This window comes from Uloborus diversus, chromosome 7 (genome assembly GCF_026930045.1).
Source record: "Uloborus diversus isolate 005 chromosome 7, Udiv.v.3.1, whole genome shotgun sequence".
NCBI lineage: Eukaryota > Metazoa > Arthropoda > Arachnida > Araneae > Uloboridae > Uloborus > Uloborus diversus.
Window position 1 is genome coordinate 5,372,294 of NC_072737.1, and position 27,375 is coordinate 5,399,668.

Below are 27,375 nucleotides of genomic sequence, written 5' to 3' on the forward strand. Positions count from 1 at the left end.
CATTAATGCAGCGCTGACCCATTCCTTCCAACTCTCCATCAATTTTAACGGAGATTCCTTCAAAGAGTAAATCATAGTCTCTACTATATTTTTGCAGTAGTTGACATTTTTTAAAGAAACAGTGTTATTATTCTGATGGGAATACCTTCTGTAGTAAATTTTAAACTTGGATAGTTGAATTGGACAAAAAAAATTTGAGATCCGTATCCGTGGATTTTGACACTAATGATCCGGATCCTGATCTGCGGATCTACTTTTTTAACGATCCGGCACATCACTACTAACTATAGGGATATGTTAGAATTATACTTTTTTCGCACTTGTTTTCAGCACAAACCAAAATGCAAACTTTAACAAGAAAAGCTAATATACAATTGATGTTAAAAATGCAGAAAAAAAAATTTTAAATGGCAGTAATATTGAACATTTATTGTCTTTTGTTATTACCTATAAACTATCTTTTTTATTTCAGCAAATAATGTTTTGGAGATATAACCTAATTACTGGGTCTTGTATTGAGACGCTGTTAGATAAAGAGGTATGTTTCATTGACTATTTCATTCTAGAAAAAGAATAAAAAGTTTGTATTGTATTGAACATTCAAATTACATTATTTTGTTTATTTTTTTAAATAGTATTATCAAATGAGCATTTTTGATGTCCAGCAAACAAAGTCTAGTTTTGTGTAATTTTGAAAACTATTGAAATCAACTAAAAAACATGTTATGAAGTGGACACTAAATGCACTAAATTTTTAGTTTTGCTTCAAGTGTATTTCAAGCTTTTATTTGTTTTTGCTGTCATTTGGAAAATATATTTTTTTCTAAAATGTGGTAAAATGTAAATTTTCATTTTTCATGAGCAAAATTGAGTGTATTTGTGATGAAGTGTTTGTATTGCAAGTAGTGATGTAAAATAGTTGGGTATTAAATGGGATATCCCCATTAAAAACATTTATTTAAACATGATTTCTTACACAATTGTAGAATGTGACCCTAAAGGAATTGATGGAAGAAGAAGACATTCTTCAAGAATGCAATGCACAGACAAAGAAATTGCTTGATTTGTAAGTGTAAACATGTGTTATTTATATTTTTTTTTAGTATCTCAAAAATGACATTTTGGTTATAATGGTGCATTCCCCCCCCCCTCCCGATTTATTTCATCAGCTCATTTTTACAGAGAGTAGGAAATATGACTTTGTGCCAATGTTCATGGGTGTATCCTGGATTCCTGTTTGGGAGGGGCAAGCATAGGGTCAACAAAATAATGGTTTTCAGTTGCCCCCCCTCCCCTCCCCACATACAAACCTAGTGTAGACCTTGGAAATTGCTTGAAATTATAGTCCTCCTCTCCCTCTAAAAAACATTTTATACTATTGTTGGTCAGATGAGGGCAAAAAAAGCCGAAAGTGGTCATCTGGCTCTGCCCCAGAAAGGTTTCGAAATTGGAATGCTTAAATTGTAATTTTAAATTATATTTAGTGATATTTGAAAAGAGTGTGGAAGTCAGAGGTTCTCTTCTAGGGAGGGACAGTTGCCCCTCACTGCCCCCTTTTAGCTACGCCCATGCCAATGTTGCACCACTATTATATATTATTTAAACCCTTTGTTAAGTTTACTCCAAAGCCAAAAGATCGCTGTAAGCTTTAAGCTCTAAACTTTGCAAAATTCACAGGCCCGAAGATACCCCGTAAAAAGAAAGAATAGAGGTTATAAAACATAAAACTGGTAAAAACATGGTTACTCAGGGCCGGATTTAGGGGAGGGCAGGCAGGGCTACTGCCCCAGGGCCTCTACAACAAAGGGGCCCCACAATAAAATTTTTACAAAATATCCTAACTTTCATGGGTTGAAAATATTGGATATATACATATATATCAAAATTTTCAGATACATATCAAAGTATTGGATATTTTCGAAAATATGATTATCTTTTCGAACCTGATTAGGGGCCTCCACTAATTTGTTGCCCCGGGGCCTCCACACTTCCAAATACAGCCCTGTGGTTACTTCTATATTAATCACTTTTTAGAGGTATTTATCAATGTGTATACAGACCTGAATGTAATTTGGTGTGCTCAGTTCTTGAGGTACAAGCGAAAAGTTTCATCCAAAACAATAATTTTGAAAAACAAATGATGAGAATAACTTTGCTATCACAACATGTGCAGTGCACTAAGGTTCTGACAACTGTTGTCAGGTTGCAGCACAATACAGGTCTACTCAACAGGCATGATTACTGACTTAACCAAAGCAGTGTGCAGGGTTCGTACGTTCCAAGAAATCCTTGAATTGTCAGGGAAAATTACATAGTTAAAAATGTCAAGTGAGGAAATTTTTCAAATTTACCCCCCCCCCCCCAAAAAAAAAAAAAAATTGTTTTCCATTTTTTTCCCCAATTTTGTTTTATGAGACCTAATCTTCATTTTTACCGATGTTTCCTGAAAAAAATTGTAAAAATTTTGAGGCAAAAAGAAGCTAGCAATAAAAAAAAAGTGGCGACCCAAGAAAACTTCCGCAGTCGCCATTTTTGACCCTCATTAGTTCCCAAGAAAAAAATTCCTGAGGTGAACAGGAAATATACACTAACTCAACAGGGGAGAAGACAATTTACTGCTTCGGAAGAACGAGCCTGAAGATGGGAGGGTCGATCGGAGAAAATAAATTTTTGATTGGTAAAAGTGTTTTCAGCTACGTCTGAAACGTAATCCCCATATTTGGTCGTTCACAAGATAGAAGTAGACACGGTCCTTAAATGCCTAAGCTTCCTAAAGCAAAGCTGAATTGTATGATTTCTTTAACTGCAAACTAATAAAAGTACACAAGGCTGCAAATTGTTATTTTTTCATTGTTATTATTAAAAATAATTTTCTTGAGAAAGGAAAAATTTTGTTCTTAAAACTTAATCTTATTCTCATTGCCTTGGACGAAAATGTGCTAAAAACTTTTCAACTGAATTGTAGTTTTATGAAGATTTATTATTTTTAAATTGTTTTCATGTTACAAGTTAAAAAAAATATTTGGCGGCTACTTGGCGTAGCCGCCATATTAAGTCGTTGCCAAGATGGAAGTACACAAGACTTTTTTAGTACCTAAGTTTCCGAAAGCGGCATTGGATGTTTATTGCAATGCAAACTATTGAAAACAGCACAAAATGTGCCTTTTTTTGGATAATTTGTAATTATTTTCTGAAAAAATGCAAATTTTACCTTCAGAACATTTTTTTATTCGAATTGATTTAGACGCATATATGCTAAAAACTGACTATTTTGTCTTAATTGTAGTTTTTTAACTATTATTAATTATTTACAACATCTTTTATGCTACAAATTCAAGTCTACTTATTATCTTAACTTTTTCACTGAGTCGCCATATTTGGTCGTTTGCACAACGGAAGTAGACGTAAATTTTCAAGAACAAAATTGGATGTTTCTCTTAATGTAAACAATTGAAAATAACATAAAATGTGCAATAAGTTTATGAATTTTTAAAAATTAATTATTTTCTGAAAAAGGGAATTTTTTATTTTAATGTAAGCATCTGTTAATATGCAAAAGAGAAAATAAACTGATGATTGTTGGCATTGGCCTATGATCCACGGATGTTGATTTTTGTAATTATGCATTGTAATGTATGCAGATCGATGCAACACGTTAATCATATTTATACTGAAAAATAGCTCTGTATTTTGCTCAATATGTTTTGTGTTATATACTTATAAGAAAAAAAAATTGTAAACCCAAAGCGGATGCTAAAAGATTGCTCCACAATGACAGAGCAAAACGCTAATATTACGCATGACACATGACATCAAAGAAATGCTAAAATAAGTTCAATATACTTTGTTTTTCATATATAGTAAACAAATTAAAACAATTTTGAGCAAAATGTTAAAAAAAAAAAAAAACTTAAAATTTCAAGAGAGGAAAAAAAAAATGTTTTTTTGGATTTTTTTCTCTTTGAAAAAAATTCCAAATTTTTTTTTTAAATCTAAGGAGAAAAGTTTCAGTTCTTCCCCATTGCTACTTTAAACAATTTGAATTATTTTGAAAATATTGCTATATAAAGTCAATTTTGAATGAAGCGAGTAACCTGGAATTTTCTAAAAAGCAACCTGGAAAACCTGGGAAAGTCAGGGAATTTTTTTTTAGCCACAAGTGCTTGAACCCTGAGTGTGTCTCCCAGGGAGTCCCCCAAACTAAAAATTGCCCAGCGTTCCAAAGTTGCCCTTCTTTAGGGTACTTTAATTGGGTATAGGAATTTTACTTATTACTACTCTTGAAATTAGTAAAATTCACTACTTTAATAGGGCTGTAGGAATAGATCTTTGGAAGCAGTTGCTCACAATAGTTTCAAAAAAAGTATATGATTTTAACTTGAAATATATAAATTGACTACGGGGCAATAATGTGACTAAGGACCAATATTGACACGTAATGATTGACACAGGAACAATAATGTGAGGAGCAAAGGGATGTAAGTGCCAAAATTAAAAATTCGGTGATAACTATAGTTGAGGCAAAGCTAACCTGACAGCATCTTAATGCTGCGATTTTTATCTGCGTAGCCTTCACAATGCCAAGGACGGATCCAGAAAGTTTTCAAGGTGGGGGCAGTTGATTTTTTAACAGACCTCTTACTACTTATCTGATTAGTGCATGCTGGGGATGGAGGGAAATACCATACCATTTTTATCTAAACAAACTAAAATATAGAGTTTTAGTCAAAGTAGTCCTCAAAATTGTTCCGTTCTTTTCCCGTTTCCAGAGGTATTTTAAAATTCTGTTTTCGAACTTCAATTTCGTAATCATTCCGGGTGAATGTTTTGAAACCCAACATCATGGAAGGTCGTCTGGCTCTTTTTGAAACTTCAGTTTCGAAAAATTACCGGAAGATAGTCACTGAACTCATTCTAACACTACCCGAGATGACTATAATCGCGTCTTTACGACTTAAATTTCCCCAAACGACCGGGGAGAAAGCTTCCAAACTTCTTCTGACGCCCCCAAAGATCATCTAAAATTTCCATTTTGAAACTTCAATTACAAAGACATCCCAAAATGTAAATTCAAACTCTATTATGTTTTTTTAACGTCATCAAACTGGGTCTATACTTCCATTTTAGGACTGCATTACCTAAATATTGTGGTTACAGGGTCCCTCAAGGGAGGGGCAATCGCCTCTGCCTTGCATCCGTCTTTGCCAGGGTTGGCTTTCTGCTGGCGGGAAACTGGTTTTTGCATAGACTAATAATAAGAGTAGACCGAGCTATGGTAACCCTTTTGCTGCTCATAAACCAAACCATGTGACTGGTGGATATCCTAGCAACAGCGGGTGTTAATCGTAGCAGACAATCAATAAATAAAATAAATAGAATTGCGAATCAGCGAAATAAAATAAATAGAATTGATGGAACACGGAAGAAAGATCTTTTATGGAGTCCGATTTGTAAATTTGTTATTCTGAGTTGTAAATATTTTGTTGATATAGTGAGTTTTTCGTTTAGATAGTATTGTGCATTTTCTTTAGTCAATTTTAATAACTCTCTAAGCAATAAAAGATGCAAGCGACCAAGAAAAAATCAGCAAACGGTAAGATTTTTACCTACAGTTTCAATTTAAGATACCGATTAGTACATTTTTTGCGTTAACGCAAAACGTTTACGCCATTTCGTTCACGCCAACGCTGACAGCTCCAAATGAAATAAAAGTTACCGAAAACTGATCAAAAACTATAACTAATGTCAAAATAATGCATAACTAAAAGAAAAACAGTTCAATCTCTGCACCTGGAAGTTTTTTTAATGAAAACACATTGTCTTAAAATACATGTCGAGTGCCAAACTATAGATAATGCTGCCATCTAGCAACCATGCTGCCAAAGTCTTCGCCAAGCCCTTCCACTAGTCACATGATACATCTATGAACCAATTTTCTTCATCAGCAAGAATGAGAAAGCTGGGTCTACTCTTATTATTAGTCTATGGGTTTTTGCCCTGCCAGTGGCAGAAACTGGTTATAACCGGCAGAAACTGGCAAAAACTAAAAAAGTGTCTTTAATAGTTCTAGTAATTACTAAATCACATTTGTTAGAGTAAACTAAAAAATGTAAATCCATTCAATGATTGTAAAAATGTAAAATCCATAGCTATTGCCCTCGATTTAGATTAGAAAGAGAATTGTTCAATTGCATTTGCTTGTATCATTTTGATTATGCTCTAACAAAAGACGAGATTCTTATTGGCGCTTAAGAAAACAATGTGACACACAGATTTAAACATGGAGTTATTGATTATATCATTTGCTAGCTTATATGCTTCCTCCAAATTGCTTGGGATTGAGATTTAAATGTGCTCAAGAAGAAAGTGACAGAATTTTACTTGCCAATCTTATACATATAAAATCTGAGTATCTATCTATCTATCTATGTCCAAGCTTCTTCTCCCCAACGACAGTGAACTGACCATCGAACCAGGTATCGATGGATTCGTAATCCTCCCGTCTTCATGTTTGGCTATTTAACATAATCCTCTGATAATAATTAGCGGAGATATCCATTAAAAACTATTAATTATGACTCTTAGATTTCAAAATCAAATCCCTATTTTTCGAAGGCTTTTCTCCATTCAAATTATTATTCAGTGCTTCATCTCAACTTTCCGCAACAATGCTTTTATTAAAATGTATATCGGGTGAAGAAAATCATTGAGATGAAAGATTTGTTGCCATTTTTTTTCTCGAATATGAACAGGTAAAATTCTTGTTTTTGTTTTGAGGCTTTTCCTGTAATCAGGGGATTTAAAATGTTTACTTTTTGGGGATTTTCCGCAATCTGCTGCAAAATTTCACTGATTTTTTTTTTCTTTTCTTTTTGTCCAATCCTGAGGGTTGAACAGGCATCACTTGACATAACTTTTATTTTCGAGGTAGACCGTGCAAAGCCGGGCGACGCAGCTAGTATTAACATAAATGTTGCTCAAAATATAGCTTTGCAGAACAAAGTAGTCGTCAAAACGTATTTTTCTGGTCTAGTTATTATAACTACCCCAACTACAACATGGTTGACCAGTTTTAAAAAAAATGTGAAATACACAAAAATGTTCATGTCTTTTGAATGGTACTAATATTGTACATAAATTACACTTTAATTAACATTTAATTGTTTTTCCCGAGCATTTCCTATTATAGGTCACTAATTACTTTATATGATTCGTGAGTTTCTGCCAGAAGCGTGGCAGAAAGTGGTTTTTGACATGACGGTTTTAGCCGGTTTCTACCAGTGGTTTTAACCACCATGGCAGAAACTTGCCAACCCTGGTCTTTGCACAATGCTACCTGGTTAAGTTTGCACTAATTATAGTATAAATGGTTGCAGAACCTCCCTTCTGTATTGGGTTGAGAGATGGTGCGGTAGGCCTGTTAGGTTCCCCTGTACATCATGACTGATCATTCAAATAAAGGCCTGTTTAGTTGGGCCCATGGCTTGTTGCTGGTTTGTTCTTCTGTGTTTGTAGCATTAGTTCAAATGAGCTTCAGTCTTTTAATGAAATTAATACAGTAACCCCTCGTTATATTGCGCTTTTCGGGGGACAAAGAAAAAGAGCGATATATCCGAAAGCGCGATATAACGGAGGTCATTAAAAATAGTTATAAGTCCAAGACACAAGTAAATTAGCATTGGATCTTTTTGACATGATTTTCTAATGGTTTCGATGTAGTTCACGAATGTACTATAACACCTATTGAAATTTAAACAAGATTGGAATTTGAGTAAATTTTCACCGTAAGAAAGTTAAAAACATCCAATGGCGAATAAAGACGATCTTTCTGAGCTGCCGCGAGACAAGAGTGAGCATTCCAATACCCTCTGATTCCCAATAGACCTTCTATTCCGTTCGACTTGCTGTAGAAAGGATGTGAAAAGTAAAAGTAACCACATTGTTTACAGAAAACTCTTTTGCCCGTCCAGATCATTCTTCCTTTCTTGATGTTTCTTAATGCTTTAATGTTTCGAGAGACAGAAGAAAAGAGCGATATATCCGAATAAGCGATATAACGAGGGGTTACTGTAGTTAATTATTTTGCTACTTGGTTTGGCGACTTGTGTATTTTTTACCTTGGCGACATTGCTTAAATTGACAATATCTACGAGTTTATGGCAAACCTAGAATTAAAAATTGAAGTGTTTGAATGAATTTGGCCGACAACAAAATTTTTAGTTAGCAATAGTGATAAAAAATTTAAATTGCCAAAAATAAAAAATGGCAGGATATTTTTATTTGAGAGAGAAGTACCTTTTTTTTTTATTTTTATTTTTTTTTCTTCAGAATATCCCCAAATTTCTTTCAGCGTTTGTACGCTCCTTCAAAACTCCTCCAATACTCCTTCATTTAGTAAATTTTTTTTTGAAGGGCCCTTCAAACCCCTTCATTTCGCTTTTAACTCCTTCAAAACTCCTTCTTTAGTTCAAAACTACATAATCTTCCTCCACGACAGTTTCAATCAACAATGAAACTTTGTCGCAAGGGTATAAGGGCAATTTTATTGTAGTGATTTTGCTTATTTATTTTTTCATAATGATGTGATAATTGATTATGGAAGTCATAAAAGTTGGTAGAAAATACTATTGAATGACTAAGACATTTCATGAGTGAAGTAACACATGCTAATTGGCCTATTTTCTCAAGTTTTATGATTATTGTTTTTCCGTCCGCCACACTCTCAGCCATAAAAGTCAGTTTGTCTAATTATTATTTGAATATTTAAAAGTACATAAGTGTATGAACTATATTAAGTTATTGTGTTAAAAAACAACTGTTTTAGTAAATCACAGTTTTGACTTTGTAAAAAGGGTCATCCACAAGTAATGTCATGCCTTGACAGGGAGAGGGTTCATGAAATTGTGACAAGGAGAAGAAGGAGGGTGACAAAATGTGACACCACACAGTTATAATAACAATTTGTTTATGACAAATGTGACAGGAGGAGTAAGGTGAAGTGAACACTTTTTTTACAAAGGAGAAATGGGTCAAATATGTTGAAAAGAAAGTCATTCAAAAAGACATCGTTTAAGGACAGCCCTAAAGTACTCCTTCAAAATCTCATTTTACTCCTTCAAAACTCCTCTATAACTCCTTCATTTTGTTTCTGAAATTGAGTACAAACCCTGTCTTTGAAAATGTATTCTGCTTTTATAGGTTGAAAGAAATATTTCTATTGATTAAATTAGTGTCAGTACAGAAGTAAAGAACAATATTACCTTTGGCAATACACAATGTGTATAACAGTTGTTTCTTAAAGTGTATAAAATGTGTGTGGTAATCTTTCGCAATTTGTGGACAACTTTCAGAACTCAACATTCAGGGTTCCCGCAGGCCCTCAAAAGTCCCTATAAAGGCCCTATTTTCAACTATTGCTTGTAGGGGCCCCTCTAAAAGCCATATTTTGTAGTCAAAAGCCCTAAAAAATAATGAAAGGCCCTATTTTATTAGGATTTGTGTCATTCCGTGTCAAATCAACAACAAAAAAAAAAACCTAACTTTATTTCTTAGATTTTCATGAAACTTTTAGAAACCTTACTATTTGATGTCTTAAATTTATTTATACTTTTTAAAAATCTATCATTCATAAGTAGGCTTGCCAGATTTCTGAAGTGCTCAACCGGGACACTGGAATCCCCCCCCCCCCAATCGTCGCTAGTATTCGAAAGGGTATTTATAAAAATGTCCAAAAATTTTCAGCGGAGCCATGAAAGGGTTCAGCAGTTACTAAAATGTTTCAGCAAAAATTAGAGTAATGTGTCCTACATTATTTGCTGTCCTTTCTTGGTCCCACTCTGAAATTCTCTGTATTCATTAAACTACAATAAAAATCATGTGTTTTTTCCAACAATTTTCAAAGATTATCTTTAAAAATTTTCAACTTTACATTTTATAAAAAATAAAAAAAATCTCAAATTATTCAAGGTACATAAATATAATAAATTAATGCACATGTAGTTTTCCTTAAAATGAGCTTTCATACAACTCTAGTGCTCCCATAGAACTTTAGTTACAACATTTTAAAGCTCTGCTGTCGAGTAAAAAAAAGTGTTTTGAAATGAATTTCAAAATTATTCATCAATTATAAATGACAGATTTAAAAAAAAAAATAAAAAAAAATAAATTGAAGACAAAGAAAATTGGTGTGCGACATTGGCTTGTATTTGCCCTAATTATTTTAAAATTGTGCTGTAAAAAGGCCATATAAAGGCCCTATTTTTTAATCTGTTGGAAGAGTGGGAACTCTGACATTCTTTATACTGTTTGACCATTGATTACATGGAAAGGCTAATATCCGGTTTATAGGCGGAAATGGACGTATCTATTCGTTTATAGGGATGTTGGTTGGTTTGTTTCATATATGCACTTTTGCATCTCTATTATTTAGCCTTAGTTTTGAAAAAATGATAATTTGCCCACAGCAACATTTTTTAAATCTAAAGTATATTCAATCTACATTCTCACAGTAAAAGTTAATTGATTTATTTATTCACAACAAAGTTTTGAGCTTACAGGGTGGCGACAGATCAGGGAAATCATGGAGATCAGGGAAAAGTCAGGGAACTTTATTAATCAGGGAAAAGTCAGGGAAATATCAGGGAATTTTGAAAAAAATAACAAAAAATCAGGGAAAATTGATTTTATGAAGAAAATTTTTTTTTTTTTTTTTTTTTTTTTTGCTTTACAAAATTAAGTATTTTAATTCCTATGCATTTTCTGCCAATTATCTGTTCAAAAAAAAAGTAAAATTAATGAGGTGCGATTATACACTGCCGCATATTTCTTAAGATTCTTATGCTAAGTGGTTTCTGGAAGTAAAGTGTTTTTTTTTTTTTTTTTAATTTTGTATAATTTTTCCATTGTAGAAAAATTTAATATACTGTTTTGTAGGTTTTTTTTTTCCCAAAAAAAATTGACTTGATATGTCTTTTTCAAACTATTTTATTAAAAAAGTAGCATTTTTTAAAAATATATCTTTACACAACTTAAAATGTTTGAAATACTGCGTTTTATACAAACATACAATGGATTTCAAGTAGAGCAAAGAAAGAGAACCATTATCATTGGTAACGTAAATCAGGGAAATTTGATGAACTTAATCAGGGAAATCAGGGAAAAGTCAGGGAACTTTTTTTCACAGTTTCTGTCGCCACCTTGGCTTACCATTTTGCTTTTACGTTCCTGAACGAAATGAAAATGTTTTCTTTTCTTTTTTACTATTTTTTTCCCTTATTTTATTTTTGAGAATGCAATAAATGAATAAGACACTAGTGACATTAAAAAATGCGTGCAACAAAATCCCATCGTTATTTTCCCTTCTCCCATGCTACATTCATTCAGATGGAATCGTCTTTACTTGGCAGATTGCCAAATTACATACAGTAAAACCCCTCCTAACGGACACCCCTCAAAGGCGGACACCCCTCTTATACGGACAATTTTTAATTCCCCAGTTTCAATGCAAATAACATTATTAAACCCCTGTCTTGCGGACACCTCTCTATTGCGGACAAAAAAAAATGTCCCGTTAGTGTCCGCATTAGAGGGATTTTACTGTATAATCCATTGTCTAACAGTAATAAGCTTTGTTTTTTCTTTTAATTTTATTCATTATTTTAATTTATTATTTTTTTTATAGTCTTGTTCGTCCTGATGTTTTGGATGAAATGGTGACATTGATCACTGAAGAGCCTAAGGATGAGGGCGACGAGAGATTACGCTACAGGTACATGTTTTTGACTTAAGTGCTCTTACCTGAAGGCATTTTGTGATCACTAAATTTTCCATTCTTTCCAGGCACGCCAATCGAGCATGTGAACTGTTGACATTTGACATCGCCCAGATTAATGATGCATTAGCTGGAAGTGAAGCTATACTAGAAAAATTCTATGGATTTTTAGACACAGACAAAGCGTTAAATCCTCTCTTAGCTAGTTTTTTCAGCAAAACGTTGGGACTACTTATATCAAAGAAAACAGATGAGGTGAGGTTTTTAACATTTGTGTTTTTCTCATCTTATGGTATTATAATTTTTTGGCCTAATTATGAAATTCAGAAAAATTATGTGTATTTCAAAATCCGCATCAAGTATGATGAACATATAATGTTTTATGGAAATATGAAGATTCCGAGCGATCAATACAATCACTGTTGCTTCAAATCTTCCTCATACTTGCCAATTCTACTGTTTTTAGTACCAATTCTACTGTTTTAAATTCAAAGAAATGTCTTGATTAAGCTGGAATTCAGTAAAAAGGGATTTAAACTAATTGAGGTTCTACAGTAGTTTTGCACAACGAAATGAAATACTATAAAGTAAAATGCAAAAAAAATGTAGTAATTAAAAACAAACAATAGATTTTATCACTCGAGAAGTAACTTTGCCTTAACTGTTGGTAATAATGAAAATTAAAAAATCTGAAACTTTAACATTCTTGGGTTTTGTCGTCTTTTATACTTTTCTTCAGAAAACTCTGAATTTTAACTAGTTTTCCAGCTTTTTACCAGAAGATAATTTTTGCACTTTGTCCATATACTTACGCTACAAGTACCCCACATTTTCCCTAAAAAAGAAAAAAACCCACATTTCTTTTAAAAAACCCAGCTTTAGTTGGGTTTTTTTGGGTTTTATTTAAAAAAACCCAAAAAACCCTGGGTCCATGGGCTTTTTTAAAAAAACCCGGGTTTTTGCCAACCCTGATACAATCACTGTTGTTTCTAATCTTCCTCATACTTGCCAACTCTACTGTTTTTAGTTGGAGTCTCCCGTTTTTTTTTGCATCTATTTTCGGATTTCCTGTTTTTTACAACATTCTCCAGCTTTAAGTTTTCTTTCAATTAATTATCAAAAAGTTTCTCTTTTCTCAATACAGTGAAGCATCGTTTATATGTTTCGCTTTTATACGTTTTTATCAATTATATGTTTGTTAAATTGTTCCTGCAGAGTCTAATACACATTAACGTATACCTGTAATACGTTTTTTTACTTCCTTTTACAACTAGTATGTTGTGGCCATCACGAAACTTTCTTCTATATTTTTCTTTTTTTTTTCTGATCCCTCCCCATGCTTGACGAGGAAGCAATATTCCCAACAAAAACAAAATGACACATGCAAAAACTTGACGACAATCCCAATGTCTGAATTATTGCAAAAACAAAGCAAAGAGCGAAAATTGAAAGTTATTTTAAAAGCCTCGCTTGAATGAATTACAAATATTTTATTTATTAACAAACATAAGATGGCAACAGTTAAACATTTTAAATCATTGAGATAATATTTCCGATCATTTCCATACAATTAAAATCACGAGAAATACGCAGACGATAATCTATTACGATTTATCTTCCTTATTGTTGCATTAATAAAATTATTTTTATTCGCAAAAAAAAAAAAAAATTAACACCTCTTGGAGCGATTGGCGTCAAAATTGAACCAAAGCCTGTTTACGTATGGACTCACATATATTCCAAATTTCAACCAGAACGTAGCATTACTTCTTGAGATAGGGCACTCACAATGGAAAAAAAGAACGGGCGATTGCGCTACCCCCCTTTTAGCTGTTGACACCAAAATAGAATCAGCACTTATACCCTCTAGGGGCTACTTTTCGATAAATTTTTCTTTCATTCCATTCATTATTTCTTGAGATACAGCAGTCACAATTGACGACAAAAAATGTTCTATAGCTCAACCCCCGTTTCAGCTATTGACACCAAAATTGAATCAGCACCTGCTCCTGTTAGGGGCAACATATGGACCAAATTTTGTTTGATTCCGCCAGTTACTTCCTGAGGAATAGCAAGCACGCGTAACTCAAAAAACGTCCCATTGCTCCACCCCCCTTGGAGGAATTTGCGCCAAAAACCAATGGGCACAAGTTCACATAGGGGCACATATGTGTACCAAATTTCGTTCAATTTCATGCGGCAGTTTTTGCTGTAGAGCGGCCACAAAAAACTGGTCACAGACAGACGTGACACACATACACACACACATACACATACACACAGACAGACAGACATTTTCCAAAAATAGTTGAAATGGACTCAGCACACCTCAAAACGTTCGAATCCTTCGAAATTCGAAAATTTGCACGAATCGAATACTTTCTTCTATATATTAGATATAGAAGAAAGTAAAAAAGGAAGTATTGCATTTGCGCAAAAATTTTCACTCAAAAATTGACCTTAATTTCGATTTTGCTCACCCCCGAATGAATGTTGAGTTTTTTTTGACCCAACCACCCGTGGATATATGCCTAGGAACGTGCAGACACACCCGAAATATCCATTTTGACAACCCCCGAGTTAACTACAACGAATTCTCTTGTGACGTCGTATGTACGTATGTATGTGCGTATGTCTGTCACATAACTCAAGAATGGTATGTCCTAGAAAGTTGAAATTTGTTACGTAGATTCCTAGTGGGGTCTAGTTGTTCACCGTCCCTTTTGGTTGCATTCGGATGTTCCAAAAGGGGTCTTTTACACCTTTTGGGGGGAAATCATCGTTAGTTTCGATGCAAACTCAAGTGGTGTTATAATTTGGCGGACACTTGGCGATATATCGCCAGACTTTTGGTCGGCAAGTGTTGTCGCAACTTGGAGACAAATTTGGCGATTTTTTTCAAAATCTGGTTTCAATTTGGCCACTTTTGGTGATATTCAGAGAGTTAGCTATCGAATCACATTAAAATTGCCAATAATGGGGAAATAACAATAAATTGGTGTAAAAGGAAGTCATCAGCTCGTTCATTTATACGCTTTTTTCATACATTCCCTTCAAAAGCGTATAAATGGTGTTTCACTGTATGTCGCTCTAGTTTTTAGTCATCCACCAATGGCAGGAGAGATTAGAACTCCATATAATGCGTAAGAATACTGACTGAAAATGATTTTTCTCCTTGGGAATGGGAATTCTTACAGTTATGGGGCTAGCCGCTAGACAGCGCCAAAATAGGTTTTCTGCGCCATTTTTTTATTGGCTGCTTCAAGCATACTGTGCAAGTATGCCAAAAAAAAAGGGCATACCATTGTTGCAAGGTACTCCAATCAGGGACGGATCCAGAAATTTTTTGCAAAGGGGGGGGGGGGGGCAAGTTTCAATGGAAAAAGTTATGCCTCCTGTGCAAAAAATATCAGTTTAGCAGGGATGCCTTAGTTCCAAGAGTGATGTGCCCCCTCAATACGGAGCACCCCCCCCCCCCCAAGTGAGAGCCAATCCCTTTTACCCCTCTCCCTAAATTTTTAATGGCGCAACCTGCAGCATGGATCACATTCCCACAAATTTTCATCAAAACTCGCCTGCCCATTTCTTTCGGCAGACAGACTGGTCACATTACTGTAAGTTTGAACATATGCAGGAATGAGATTTTTTCGACTTTTTTCTGTTTGTGTTTAAAATCTTTCCCCCTTTTTTGCCTTATAACGATCCTATCTTATACATATAAAATCTGAGTATCTATCTATCTATGTCCAAGCTTCTTCTCCCGAACGACAGTGAACTGACCATCGAACCAGGTATCGATGGATTCGTAATCCTCCCGTCTTCATGTTTGGCTATTTAACATAATCCTCCGATAATAATTAGCGGAGATATCAATTAAAAATTATTAATTATGACTCTTAGATTTCAAAATAAAATCCATATTTTTCGAAGGCTTTCCTCCATTCAAATTATTATTCAGTGCTTCATCTCAACTTTCCGCAACAATGCTTTTATTAAAATGTATGTGAGCGTGAAGAAAATCATTGAGATGAAAGATCTGTTGCCATTTCTTTTTCTCGAATATGAACAGGTAAAATTCTTGTTTTTGTTTGGAGGCTTTTCCTGTAATCAGGGGATTTAAACTGTTTACTTTTTTGGGGGGTTTTCCGCAATCTGCCGCAAAACTACACTGACTTTTTTTTTTGGTTCAAGCCTGAGTGTTGAACTCGCGTCACTTGACATAACTTTTATTTTCGAGGTGGACCGTGCAAAGCCGGGCGACGCAGCTAGTTTTCCTTTAAAATCTGAAAAGATTCCGATTTTTCCTAATTTTTGATCCACATTTTCTTATTTCCTTTTGAATCTTTATCTAGTACGATAGTTGCCCAAAATCGTATGTTCAGAAAACATGCTAATGACGTCTAATACGTGCTTCGCTGAAAATTGTGTGCCTTTTTTGAGATTTCAATCTTTTTGCATCCTGCCAAGATTTCAATCATTTTTAATGTGTGAAAGCTATTTATCATATACTATTTTATATCCACTTATTATTTTTTTTTTCTTAAAATGTATTTAAGAAAAAATGCAAAATTCGATCAAAAACATGTGGTCCGACTCTCACGATCTCGGATTTTCATGAACTTTTTTTGTTTACACAAGAAAGCGTTCAAAATATTTATGCTGAATCTCATATGATTCAGATTTTTCAAACTAAACTTTTAAATTTTTTGAAATTTCATGAGGCAGCTGCAATTTTTTTTTTTTTTTTTCTGAAAAATTAATACTTTGCTTTCTGAAAAATATGTACCATGCATTAATTACTGCCTAATTGTTTCAAACATAATTGATATGGAAAAATATTTGTGTTAGCTTATAAAGTGTTAAGTTAGCCATTTTTGGCTGCATTTTTGAATATCATAACTTCCTGGATCCATTTTGGTGCAACTTTGAACATCATCCCTTCCCCGCATGCTTTTTTTTTTCTTTTTTGGATTTTCTCCTTTTTGCCCTCTGACCCACTCTCATCTCTGATATATGAGATTAAAGCTATAAGTTTAAAACTAGTTAGAAAAAGCACACACAACACAAACATGACATGTAGTAAAAAAAGTTTAACATTGATTTCATGATTTTTTTTTCGGATCCAAAAAATAAGTTTTATAATACAGTAGAGAACCAATTATCCGGGAAGTTCGGGACCATCGCTATCCCGGATATCTGAATTTCCCGGTTTTCTGGATTGCTAAAAAGCGCTATTGGCCGATTGTTTGTAAAATTTAAATTACTATATAATAAATAATTAAGCATATTAAAATAAGAAGAAAACAGTTCAGAAATGCTTATGAATATCGAAATATAAAAAACTATTATTGTGAGAATAATTTAAACACTAAAAAACTTAAGTTATTCATAATAAATGAGACCCTCACATTCTGTTTGGAAAAGAAAAAAAAATCCACCACTTTTCGATGTTTTAAAACGAAAGAAAATGAAGGGAAGGGCAAAAAATAAGTTTTTGAACCTAAATCTGCAAATTTCTACTATATGTATAAAAAAATTCGCTTTCTATGCGACAATATTCATTTCCTTAGCTATCAATTAGAATAAAACACGAAAATTTCAAACTTACGAATGTACTTTTTATAGTTCAAGAAAATATTTCGGAAATTTTGACCCGCATAAAGGATAACCATTTTAAGTTAGTGTTTGCAAACATTTTCTCGAGTTATGCGTGAGTAATATGTTGTTTATTAAGAAATCGTTCATATTCTTTTTGGTATTTCAAAAAAAGAAAAAAAAAGCTTAATTTTTCAAAAATTGCCAAAATTGCTTATTTTAAAAAAATAACGGGAAAGTAGGGAAAAAGTTGCCGGTTTTCTGGTTTCCCGGTTTATTGGTTCCCGGATAAAAGGTTCTGCACTGTAGTTGTAATAAAATTCTTGTCACAGGGGTGTCAGCTGACACATTGACCCATTCCTGAATCCGCCCTTGACTCCATATTCCCCGTTTTTATGTGTGTGTTGCAAATATTAGATTACATTTTGAAAAATGCAACTATTTCCAAAAAAAAAAGAATCTGCCAAAATCGTATGTTCCGGAAACATGCCAATGACGTCTAATACGTGTGTGCCTTTTTTGAGATTTCAATCTTTTTGCATCCTGCCAAGATTTCAATCATTTTTAATGTGTGAAAGCTATTTACCATATACTATCTTATATCCACTTATTTTATTCATTATTTCAATAATATTTTCATTTCTTAAATGTATTTAAGAAAAAATGCAAAATTCAATCAAAAACATGTGGTCCGACTCTCATGATCTCGGATTTTCATGAACTCTTTTTTTGTTTACACATGAAAGCTTTCAAAATATTTATGCTAAATCTCATATGATTGAAATTTTTCAAACTAAACTTTTAAAATTTTTGAAATTTCATGAGGCAGTTTTTTTTTTTTTTTTTGATCCTGAAAAATTAATACTTTGCTTTCTGAAAATATGTACCATGCATTAATTACTACCTAATTGTTTCAAACATAATTGATATGGAAAAATATTTGTGTTAGCTTATAAAGTGTTAAGTTAGCCATTTTTTGTTGCATTTTTGACAATCATGACTTCCTGGATCTATTTTGGTGCAGCTTTGAACATCATCCCTTCCCCGCATGCTTTTTCTTTTTTTCTTTTTTGGATTTTCTCCTTTTTGCCCTCTGACCCACTCTCATCTCTGATATATGAGATTAAAGCTATAAGTTAAAAACTAGTTAGAAAAAGCACACACAACACAAACACGACATGTAGTAAAAAAAAGTTTAACATTGATTTCATGATTTTTTTTTCGGATCCAAAAAATAAGTTTTACAATACAGTAGAGAACCAATTATCCGGGAAGTTCGGGACCATCGCTATCCCGGATATCTGAATTTCCCGGTTTTCTGGATTGCTAAAAAGCGCTATTGGCCGATTGTTTGTAAAATTTAAATAACTATATAATAAATAATTAAGCATATTAAAATAAGAAGAAAACAGTTCAGAAATGCTTATGAATATCGAAATATAAAAACTATTATTGTGAGAATAATTTAAACACTAAAAAACTTAAGTTATTCATAATACATGAGACCCTCACTTTCTGTTTGGAAAAGAAAAAAAAAATCCACCACTTTTCGATGTTTTAAAACGAAAGAAAATGAAGGGAAGGGCAAAAAATAAGTTTTTGAACCTAAATCTGCAAATTTCTACTATGTGTATAAAAAAAATTCGCTTTCTATGCGACAATATTCATTTCCTTAGCTGTCAATTAGAATAAAACACAAAAATTTCAAACTTACGAATGTACTTTTTAGTTCAAGAAAATATTTCGGAAATTTTGACCCACATGAAGGATAACCATTTTAAGTTAGTGTTTGCAAACATTTTCTCGAGTTATGCGTGAGTAATATGTTGTTTATTAAGAAATCGTTCATATTCTTTTTGGTATTTCAAAAAAAGAAAAAAAAAGCTTAATTAAAATTTCATTTTTTTTCCCTTTCATTTGTGCATGTGTTCAACAAAGCCCTTGCTTTGCTGAAAATTGCAACAAATTTCAAAACTTTTGCATCTCTAAAATTTTTCAATTATTTTGAAATATGGAATTTATTTTAACATATGCTACTTTATGCCTACTTATTTTATATTTTATTTTAAAAGTATATTTATATTTTTTGTAATGGATTTTTGTTGATAAAATTTTGTAGTTACTGTTTTGGTGGGAATTTGTAGTTTTTTTTTTTTTTTTTTTTTCTGCTACTAATCAGCTTATGTCAAAAATCTGTTTTACGTTTAAAATTTAATAATCTTGACATTTCAAAGCACAATATAATTTCTCCGTTTCTCGCTTCCTTTTACAAAAAAGGAAGTATTGTATTCACAAAAATTTTTTCACTCAAAAATCGACCTTAATTTCCATTTTACTCCACCCCCGAATGAATGGTGAGTTTTTTTCGACTCGATCACATGTGGATAAGTGCCTAAGAATGTATAGACACGCAAAATATCCATTTTGACGATTCCTGAGTTAATTACAAAGAGTCTTCACGTAACGTATGTATGTATGTGCGTATGTATGTCGCATAACTCAAGAACAGAATGTCCTAGAAAGTTGAAATTTGGTACGTAGACTCCTAGTGGGGTCTAGTTGTGCACCTCTCCTTTTGGTTGCATTCGGATGTTTCTAAAGAGGTCTTTTCCCCCTTTTTAGAAGGAAATCATTGTTAATTTCGATTTAAACTCAAGTGGTGTTATAATTTGGCGGATACTTGGCGATATATCGCCAGTCTTTTGGTCGCCAAGTTTTGTCGCAACTTGGCGACAAATTTGGCTATTTTTTTTTTAAATGACGATTTTGACGATTCCTGAGTTAGTTACAACGAGTTTTCTCGTGACGTCTGTATATACGTACGTATGTCGCGTAACTCAAGAACGGTATGTCCTAGAAAGTTTAAATTTGGTACGTAGATTCCTAGTGGGGTCTAGTTGTGCACCTCCCCTTTTGGTTGCGTTTGGGTGTCTCTAAGGGGGTGTTTTGCTCCTCTTTGGGGGGAAATCATTGTTAATTTCAATGTAAACTCAAGTTGTTATAATTTGGCAGACACTTGCGGATATATCGCCAGGCTTGTGACAAATTTGGCGATTTTTTAAAAAATCTGGTTTCAATTTGGCGACTGTTGGTGATATTTAGAGAGTAAACTATTGAATCACATTAAAACTGCCAATAATGGGGAAATGACATTAAATTGGCGTAAAAGGAAGTCATGTGATCACACATCGGCTCTTTTTTCTTCAAGGGTTGGCAAGTATGCTACGCTCCCTATCGGCTCAAAGCTGCTTATTTAAAATAACTGCATATTTTGTGCAGCATATTCTAATTTTAAGACGCTTCACTATTTGTTCTGTTTGAGACCTTTTGTACTTATTCATTTTTTGAGACAGCTTTCTTGTCAGCTTTCATCCCTGTCCTTGCCCTTCTTTGTTCTTTTACTTGTTTGTACAAGACTTAATGAAAAACAGCAATAGCGAATATGGCCTATTCTCCATCTTGTCAAAGTATGCTCTTTTGCTGCCTATTCTATGACGTATTACATAGCTACATTTGGCTACACAGTTAGTATGGTAAAAATAGAAATGAAAATAACAACAAAAATGGCAAAAATTTAATTACAAATAAAGTTGCATAAAATTCTGTCAATTAAACAATATCAATGACATAAAGAATACACTGAATAAATACTTAAGTTTTAAAATTTATTGTTCATTATATTGGTTTATAAGCTTGAAAAAAATGCATATAATTGTAATGACAATGATTTAGATCTTTGTAACAACATATTACAACAGAACATAATAAATATTTTTATAAATCTTTATCTTTTAATCTTGTAAAATATTTATATCTTTGAGATTAGTAAGTTTAAGGTTTTTTGGGGGGAGAAGAGCAGCAGGGTTGGCAACCCCCCCCCCCTTTTTTTTTAAAAAGCCGATGGACCCAGGGTTTTTTTTAACAGAAATGTGTTTGTTTTTTTTGGTCTTTTTTTAGGGAAATTGTGGGGTACTTGTTGCCTTTTGTAGCATAAGTATATGGACAAAGCGCAAAAATTGTCTTGTGGTAAAAAAAGCTGGAAAACTAGTTAAAATTCAGCGTTTTCTGAAGAAAAGTATAAAAGACAACAAAACCCCCAAGAATGGTGAAGTTTCAGATTTATTAGTTTCTATAATTACTAGAGACGTACCGAGTAGCACTTTGGCCGAGTAGCCGAGTACCGAGTACTCGGCCTTTTACTACTCGGCCGAGTACCGAGTTACCGAGTAACTCGGCCTTTCACTACTCGGCCGAGTTTCCCAGTACCAATTATGTTGAAAGAAGGACCACCGACACACACCGATGAATTTTAAACTTATTGAAATAGTAGTATAGACCTCCTTGTCCATATAATAGTTTTTAAACTAAATTCCTGCTTAAATTTAACTACAAAATTTTGCAAAAATAATATTTTTTAAACTAAAAATGAATAAATAAAAGGTATGACTTATCAAGTTGGAATTGAAACAAATTATACAAATTTATTCATTATAGGTCTAGTTCGCTAAACATAAATAATTTTAAAAGCAAAAAAACAAATGTGCAGGAACACTGCAGACACGTTTTTCTGTGTTACAGGAATCGTCTTTTCAGTGCATAACATGTGAACTAAAGAATGTAAAGGCATACGACGAAAAATTCGACTTTTGCCGGATGCCTTTAAAGCAACGAGCTCACATTTTGTGCATTGGAAAAGAAATTAATCATAATGCCAAAACACGTGTCTGCAGTGATCCTGCACTGTGCTTCTAACGTTGTTTTATTTCCTTTTATTTTTAAAGCTAAGGTATTTTTATATATCTTATAACTAATTTTAGTTTGTAGCAAAAATTCCATATTTGCACAATTTTTAACAAAAAAGTTTTATTAACTTTCGAGACATTCGAGCCAAGATTTACTCCATTGAAGTATTTTAAACTTCATTATTCTCAAAATTTAAATTTGAATTGTAAATGGTTGCAGAAAATTATATATGCTTGAGCTTTTTTGTAAATTTTAATACATTCAATTTTTTGCAACTACTCGGTATTGGCCGAGTATCTGATCAAAATTTGGCCGAGTACGGAGTACTCGGCATATTGGCCGAGTAGGCCGAGTACCGAGTAGTTACCGAGTACTCGGTACGTCTCTAATAATTACCAACAGTCAAGTCAAAGTTATTTCTCGAGTGATAAAATCTACTATTCGTTTTTAATTACTACATTTTTTTTTTTTGCATTTTATTTTATTGTATTTCATTTTGTTATACAAAACTACTGTAGAACCTCAAGTAGTTAAAATCCTTTTTTACTGAATTCCAGCTTAATCAAGACATTTCTTTGAATTTTATGTTGCCTGTTTTTCTTTCTCTGTGTACAGAGTAACAAATATTAAACTTTTTCTTAAGATAATGAAAATACTGTACATCCTGTTCTGTTTTCTGTCCTACTGTTTGTAAAACCTGTTAATTTCTAAAAATATACCTTGTTTATTCGAGATTTGTGACGTGTTGGTTTGCAGAAAATAATTCACATGAAAGCTTTTAGCTAGATTAGTGTCCTCTGTACAATCTACAAAGATAGAGAAAATCAGACGTGACAGGACTTAGTCAAGATAATTTTAGTTTTTTTTTTTTTTAACCAGTTAAAGAAAAAAAGTTAAATATATATTTTTTTAATTTTTGAAGTATTTTTTAATGCCGTTAAGAGTTAAGAAATACTATAAAAGTTCAAAATTCATTTTTTATGTCCATTGTCTGTGGTGGAGAACAAAGAAAAAGAAGTTTAAATTATGAAAGTATTTAAATTAATTTTTTTTAAAAATTCTCAGAAATTTTTTTTTTAAAACCAAAAACGGCCTAAATAATGGGTTTTTTCAAAAAGCCCATTGGGTCTTACCCAATTGGGTCCAATCCGGCCAACTCTGGGGGGTGGGGGGTTCATTCTATTTAAATTTTAAAGTTATTTAATATTAGCCAAAAGCAGTGGGATAGTTCATGGTACTTTTTTAGTTGTTAAAGATTTTCAAACAATATTTCTGCTATATTATATAGCAAACAATATTCACTACTTATGAGGAAATGAAATTACGAGATTTTACTTTTGCTTAATGTAACTAGTGATGTAAAATACCCGGGTATTTATTTTTAGGGGTAAATACCCGGGGTATATACCTGGGTAAATATCCAAAATGGGTATTTACCCGGGTATTTATTTCAAAAATTTATATTCAACTAAAATACTTTTCTGTATGTATATATACAGGGTCTATTCCAAAAGTAATGCAATAATTTTTTTTTTTTAAAGTAATTTATTGGACAGATTTGTACAAACAATTAAATTTCTTCAAAGTAATGTCCTCGGGCTTCTGCACATTTCTTCCATCGTCTCTGCCATGACTGTTAAGTGCCCTGAAAGGCATTTTTGGGGACCTCCCTAAGGTCTTCCTCACGGCTGATTTGGATCTCTTCTAGGGATGAAAAATGGGTTCATTTCAGGCCTGCCTTAATCCGAAGGAACCAAAAGAAGTCTGCCGGGGCGACGTCAGGACTTTAGGGGGCTGGGACAGAGTTTTCACCTGGTGCTTAGCCAGGAACTCGCGGAATTGCAGGGCATTATGGCAAGGTGCTTCGGCACGAACTTGCCTCACACTTTTCTCATCGCTAAATCTTGAGTAATACGAAACACAGCAGTAGACGACACGTTCAGTTCATTTGAAACCATCTTAATAGTCAATCGCAGGTAGTGATGTGGATCGGGTAAATACCCAGCGGGTAGGTAAATATTTTTTGGGTATTTACCCGGGTATTTACCTAAGGCCTGGGTAAATACCCAAAAACTAGGTATTTAATAAAAAATGCAAAAAAGCGAATGAGAATTTTTTTTTTTAAATCTAAATATGAAATAATTGGTAAAACTGATATATACATATGTATTACACAGTTTATAATATTTTTTATTGGAAGACTTGATGAAATCATGAAAGAAACATATCCTGAACCAAAGAACCTTTCTTTTCAATGTCATAATTGGAGAAGTATAAGCAATTCATTATGAACTTCAGGATTTCAAAATCACAATCTAGGTTAGTCATATCCAAAATGAAAAAAAAAAAAAAGGAAGCATGAGGGATGTTTGGAAGAATAAACTGAGAAGTTATTAAGAAACTATGGTGTTATTTATTTTATTGATATCTAAGTGATATCATGGAAAATATAAAAACAGTTTTCACATTAATAAACAAAAAAAAAAAAAAAGCAAAATTTTCTTTTCTGTTGCCTTGCTCATTTGTATTTGCTCTCCTGTAGGGTGGGAAGGTAAATATTTTTTTGGGTATTTATCCGAAGGCAGGGTAAATCCCCTAGTAATTGCGCATTTTGCAAAATTTTTTTAGGTAGTATTAAAAGGTGATCTATTATCTTTTTTAAACATAAACCCTAAAATAAAAGATTAAAAATTTTAAATGAATTTTAAATGTTTATGTATATTATGTGTGTGTGTGTGTGTATATATGTGTGTGTGATACAGAATACACCTGAACAATTGAACTAAGTTTGAAGGAAATTTCTGCATAAGATATAGGTAAATAAATTGTAATAATAAATTGAGCGACATTTCGTTACATTTTGATGTCATGCAGAGACATATTACTGGGTTATAAAAGACTAGGACCTTAAAACATTGATGTTTGCTTTTTTTTTGTAACCAGTTAAGCTTTTTTCTTTTTGTAGAATGGCTTTTCATATCTGAAATTTGGCTATCAACATTGATTAGGCATATCCAACACATTTAATGTGAATATCATATTAGATTGCTAAGCTGCTTCACACAATAATTCTTTAAATATGTGATCAAAATACAATTTTTGGGCAAAAATTTATTGTTTTGTATATGGTTGGTTGTATATATACATAATGGAATACATACAGAAAAGTATTTTAGATGAATATAAATTTTTGAAATAAATACCCGGGTATTTACCCATTTTGGGTATTTACCCAGGTATATACCCTGGGTATTTACCCCTAAAAATAAATACCCGGGTATTTTACATCACTAATCGCGGGTCAAAGTCCAACAATTGAGGAACACGAGCCACATTGTTGTCGGTTTTGCTGGTTGACGGCCGCCCAGAGCGTTGTTCATCTTGAACCTCTTCCCAGCCCTCTTTAGAGGTCTTTAACCACCTCAAAACTTGTAAATAGAACAGAGAAGAGTCCCCGTAAGCCTCACGAATCATTTTGTTAATCTCCTCAAGAGATTTTGTTGGTTAAGCGACAAAACTTAATCGTGTACCATTTTTCCCGTAACACGGTCAATGCGCAGAGGTTAACACTTACGTCCAGCCATTTTCACAGCTCGGAGAACCCCCGAGACTGGTTTTCGGGAAAACCTTAGGGTCCATCTCACCTAAACCAAGTAGTTTGGTTATACTCCGACCAATAAAAGCGGTCTGAAAAAAACCATTGCATTGCTTTCGAAATACACCTTGTATGACCAACCATAAGCAAAACAATAAATTTTGCCCAAAAGTTGTATTTTGATCACGTATTTAAAGAATTATTGTGTAAAACAACTTAGCAATCTAATATGATATTCACATTAAACAGGGTTGGCAAAAACCCGGGTTTTTTTTAAAAAGCCCATGGACCCAGGGTTTTTTGGGTTTTTTAAAATAAAACCCCAAAAAAATCCAACTAAAGCTGGGTTTTTTAAAAGAAATGTGGGTTTTTTTGTCTTTTTTTAGGGGAAAGGTGGGGTACTCGTAGCATATTGTAGCATAAGTATATGCACAAAGCACAAAAATTGTCTTGATAAAAAAAGCTGGAAAATTCAGCGTTTTCTGAAGAAGGGTATAAAAGACGACAAAATTCAAGAAATGTGAAGTTTCAGATTTTTTTAGTTTCCATGATTACCAACAGTTAAGGCAAAGTTACTTCTTGAGTGATAAAATCTGTTGTTTATTTGCTCGTTTTTAATTTCGACATTTTTTTTTTGTATTTTACTTTATTGTATTTCATTTTGTTATGCAAAACTACTGTAGAACTTCAAGTAGTTTAAATCCCTTTTTACTGAATTCCAGCTTAATCAAGACATTTCTTTGAATTTTATGTTGCCTGTTTTTCTATTTCTGTGTACAGAGTAGGAAATATTAAACTTTTTCGTAAGATAATGAAAATACTGTACATCCTATTCCATTTTCTGTCCGACCATTTGTAAAAACCTGTTAATTTCTAAAAAATGTACCTTGTTTATTCGAGTTTTGTGACGTGTTGGTTTGCAGAAAATAATTCACATGAGAGCCTTTTAGCTGAAGTAGTATCCTTTGTACAATCTGCAAATACCGAGAAAATCTGACGTGACAGGACTTAGTCAAGATAATTTGAGCTCCTTATTGACCAGTTGAAGGAAAAAAGTTAAATATATTTATTTAAAATCTTTGAAGCATTTTTTAATGCCTTTAAAAGTTAAGAAATACTATTAAAGTTCAAATTTCATTTTTTATGTCCATTGCCTATTGTGAAGAAGAAATAAAAAAGAAGTTTAAATTGTAAAAGTATTTAAATTAATTATTTTTTAAAAAAAAGTTCTGAGAAAATTTTTAAAAACCCAAAAGTGGGCTAAATAATGGGTTTTTTTAAATGGATTTTTTTTCAAAAAAACCCATTGGGTCCAACCCAATTGGGTCCGATCCGGCCAACCCTGACATTAAATGTGTTGGATATGCCTAATCAATGTTGATAGCCAAATTTCAGATATTAAAAAGCCATTCTACAAAAAGTTAACAGCTTAACTGGTTACAAAAAAAGCAAACATCTTCTCCAATTATGACATTGAAAAGATTAATTGGTTCACGAAATGTTTCTTTCATAATTTCATCAAGTCTTTCAAGAAAAAATATTATAAACTGTGCAATACATATGTATATATCAGTTTTACCAATTATTTCATATTTAGATTTTTAAAAAAAATTCCCATTCATTTTTGCTTTTTTTTTTTTTTTTTTTGTAAAATACCCAGTTTTTGGGTATT

At 32.9% G+C, this 27,375-nt stretch overlaps 1 protein-coding gene across 1 annotated transcript in view; it reads left to right on the top strand.

Annotated features, from left to right (window-relative positions):
- Positions 1–478: 478 nt before the first annotated feature.
- Positions 479–27,375, top strand: part of LOC129226196 (serine/threonine-protein phosphatase 6 regulatory subunit 3-A-like) — a 49,324-nt gene continuing 22,427 nt past the window's right edge. The window contains exons 1-4 of the mRNA XM_054860796.1: positions 479–538; positions 987–1,066; positions 11,681–11,767; positions 11,839–12,025. Of these exons, the coding sequence (XP_054716771.1) occupies positions 479–538; positions 987–1,066; positions 11,681–11,767; positions 11,839–12,025 (414 nt within the window). The remainder of the gene's footprint in view (positions 539–986; positions 1,067–11,680; positions 11,768–11,838; positions 12,026–27,375) is intronic.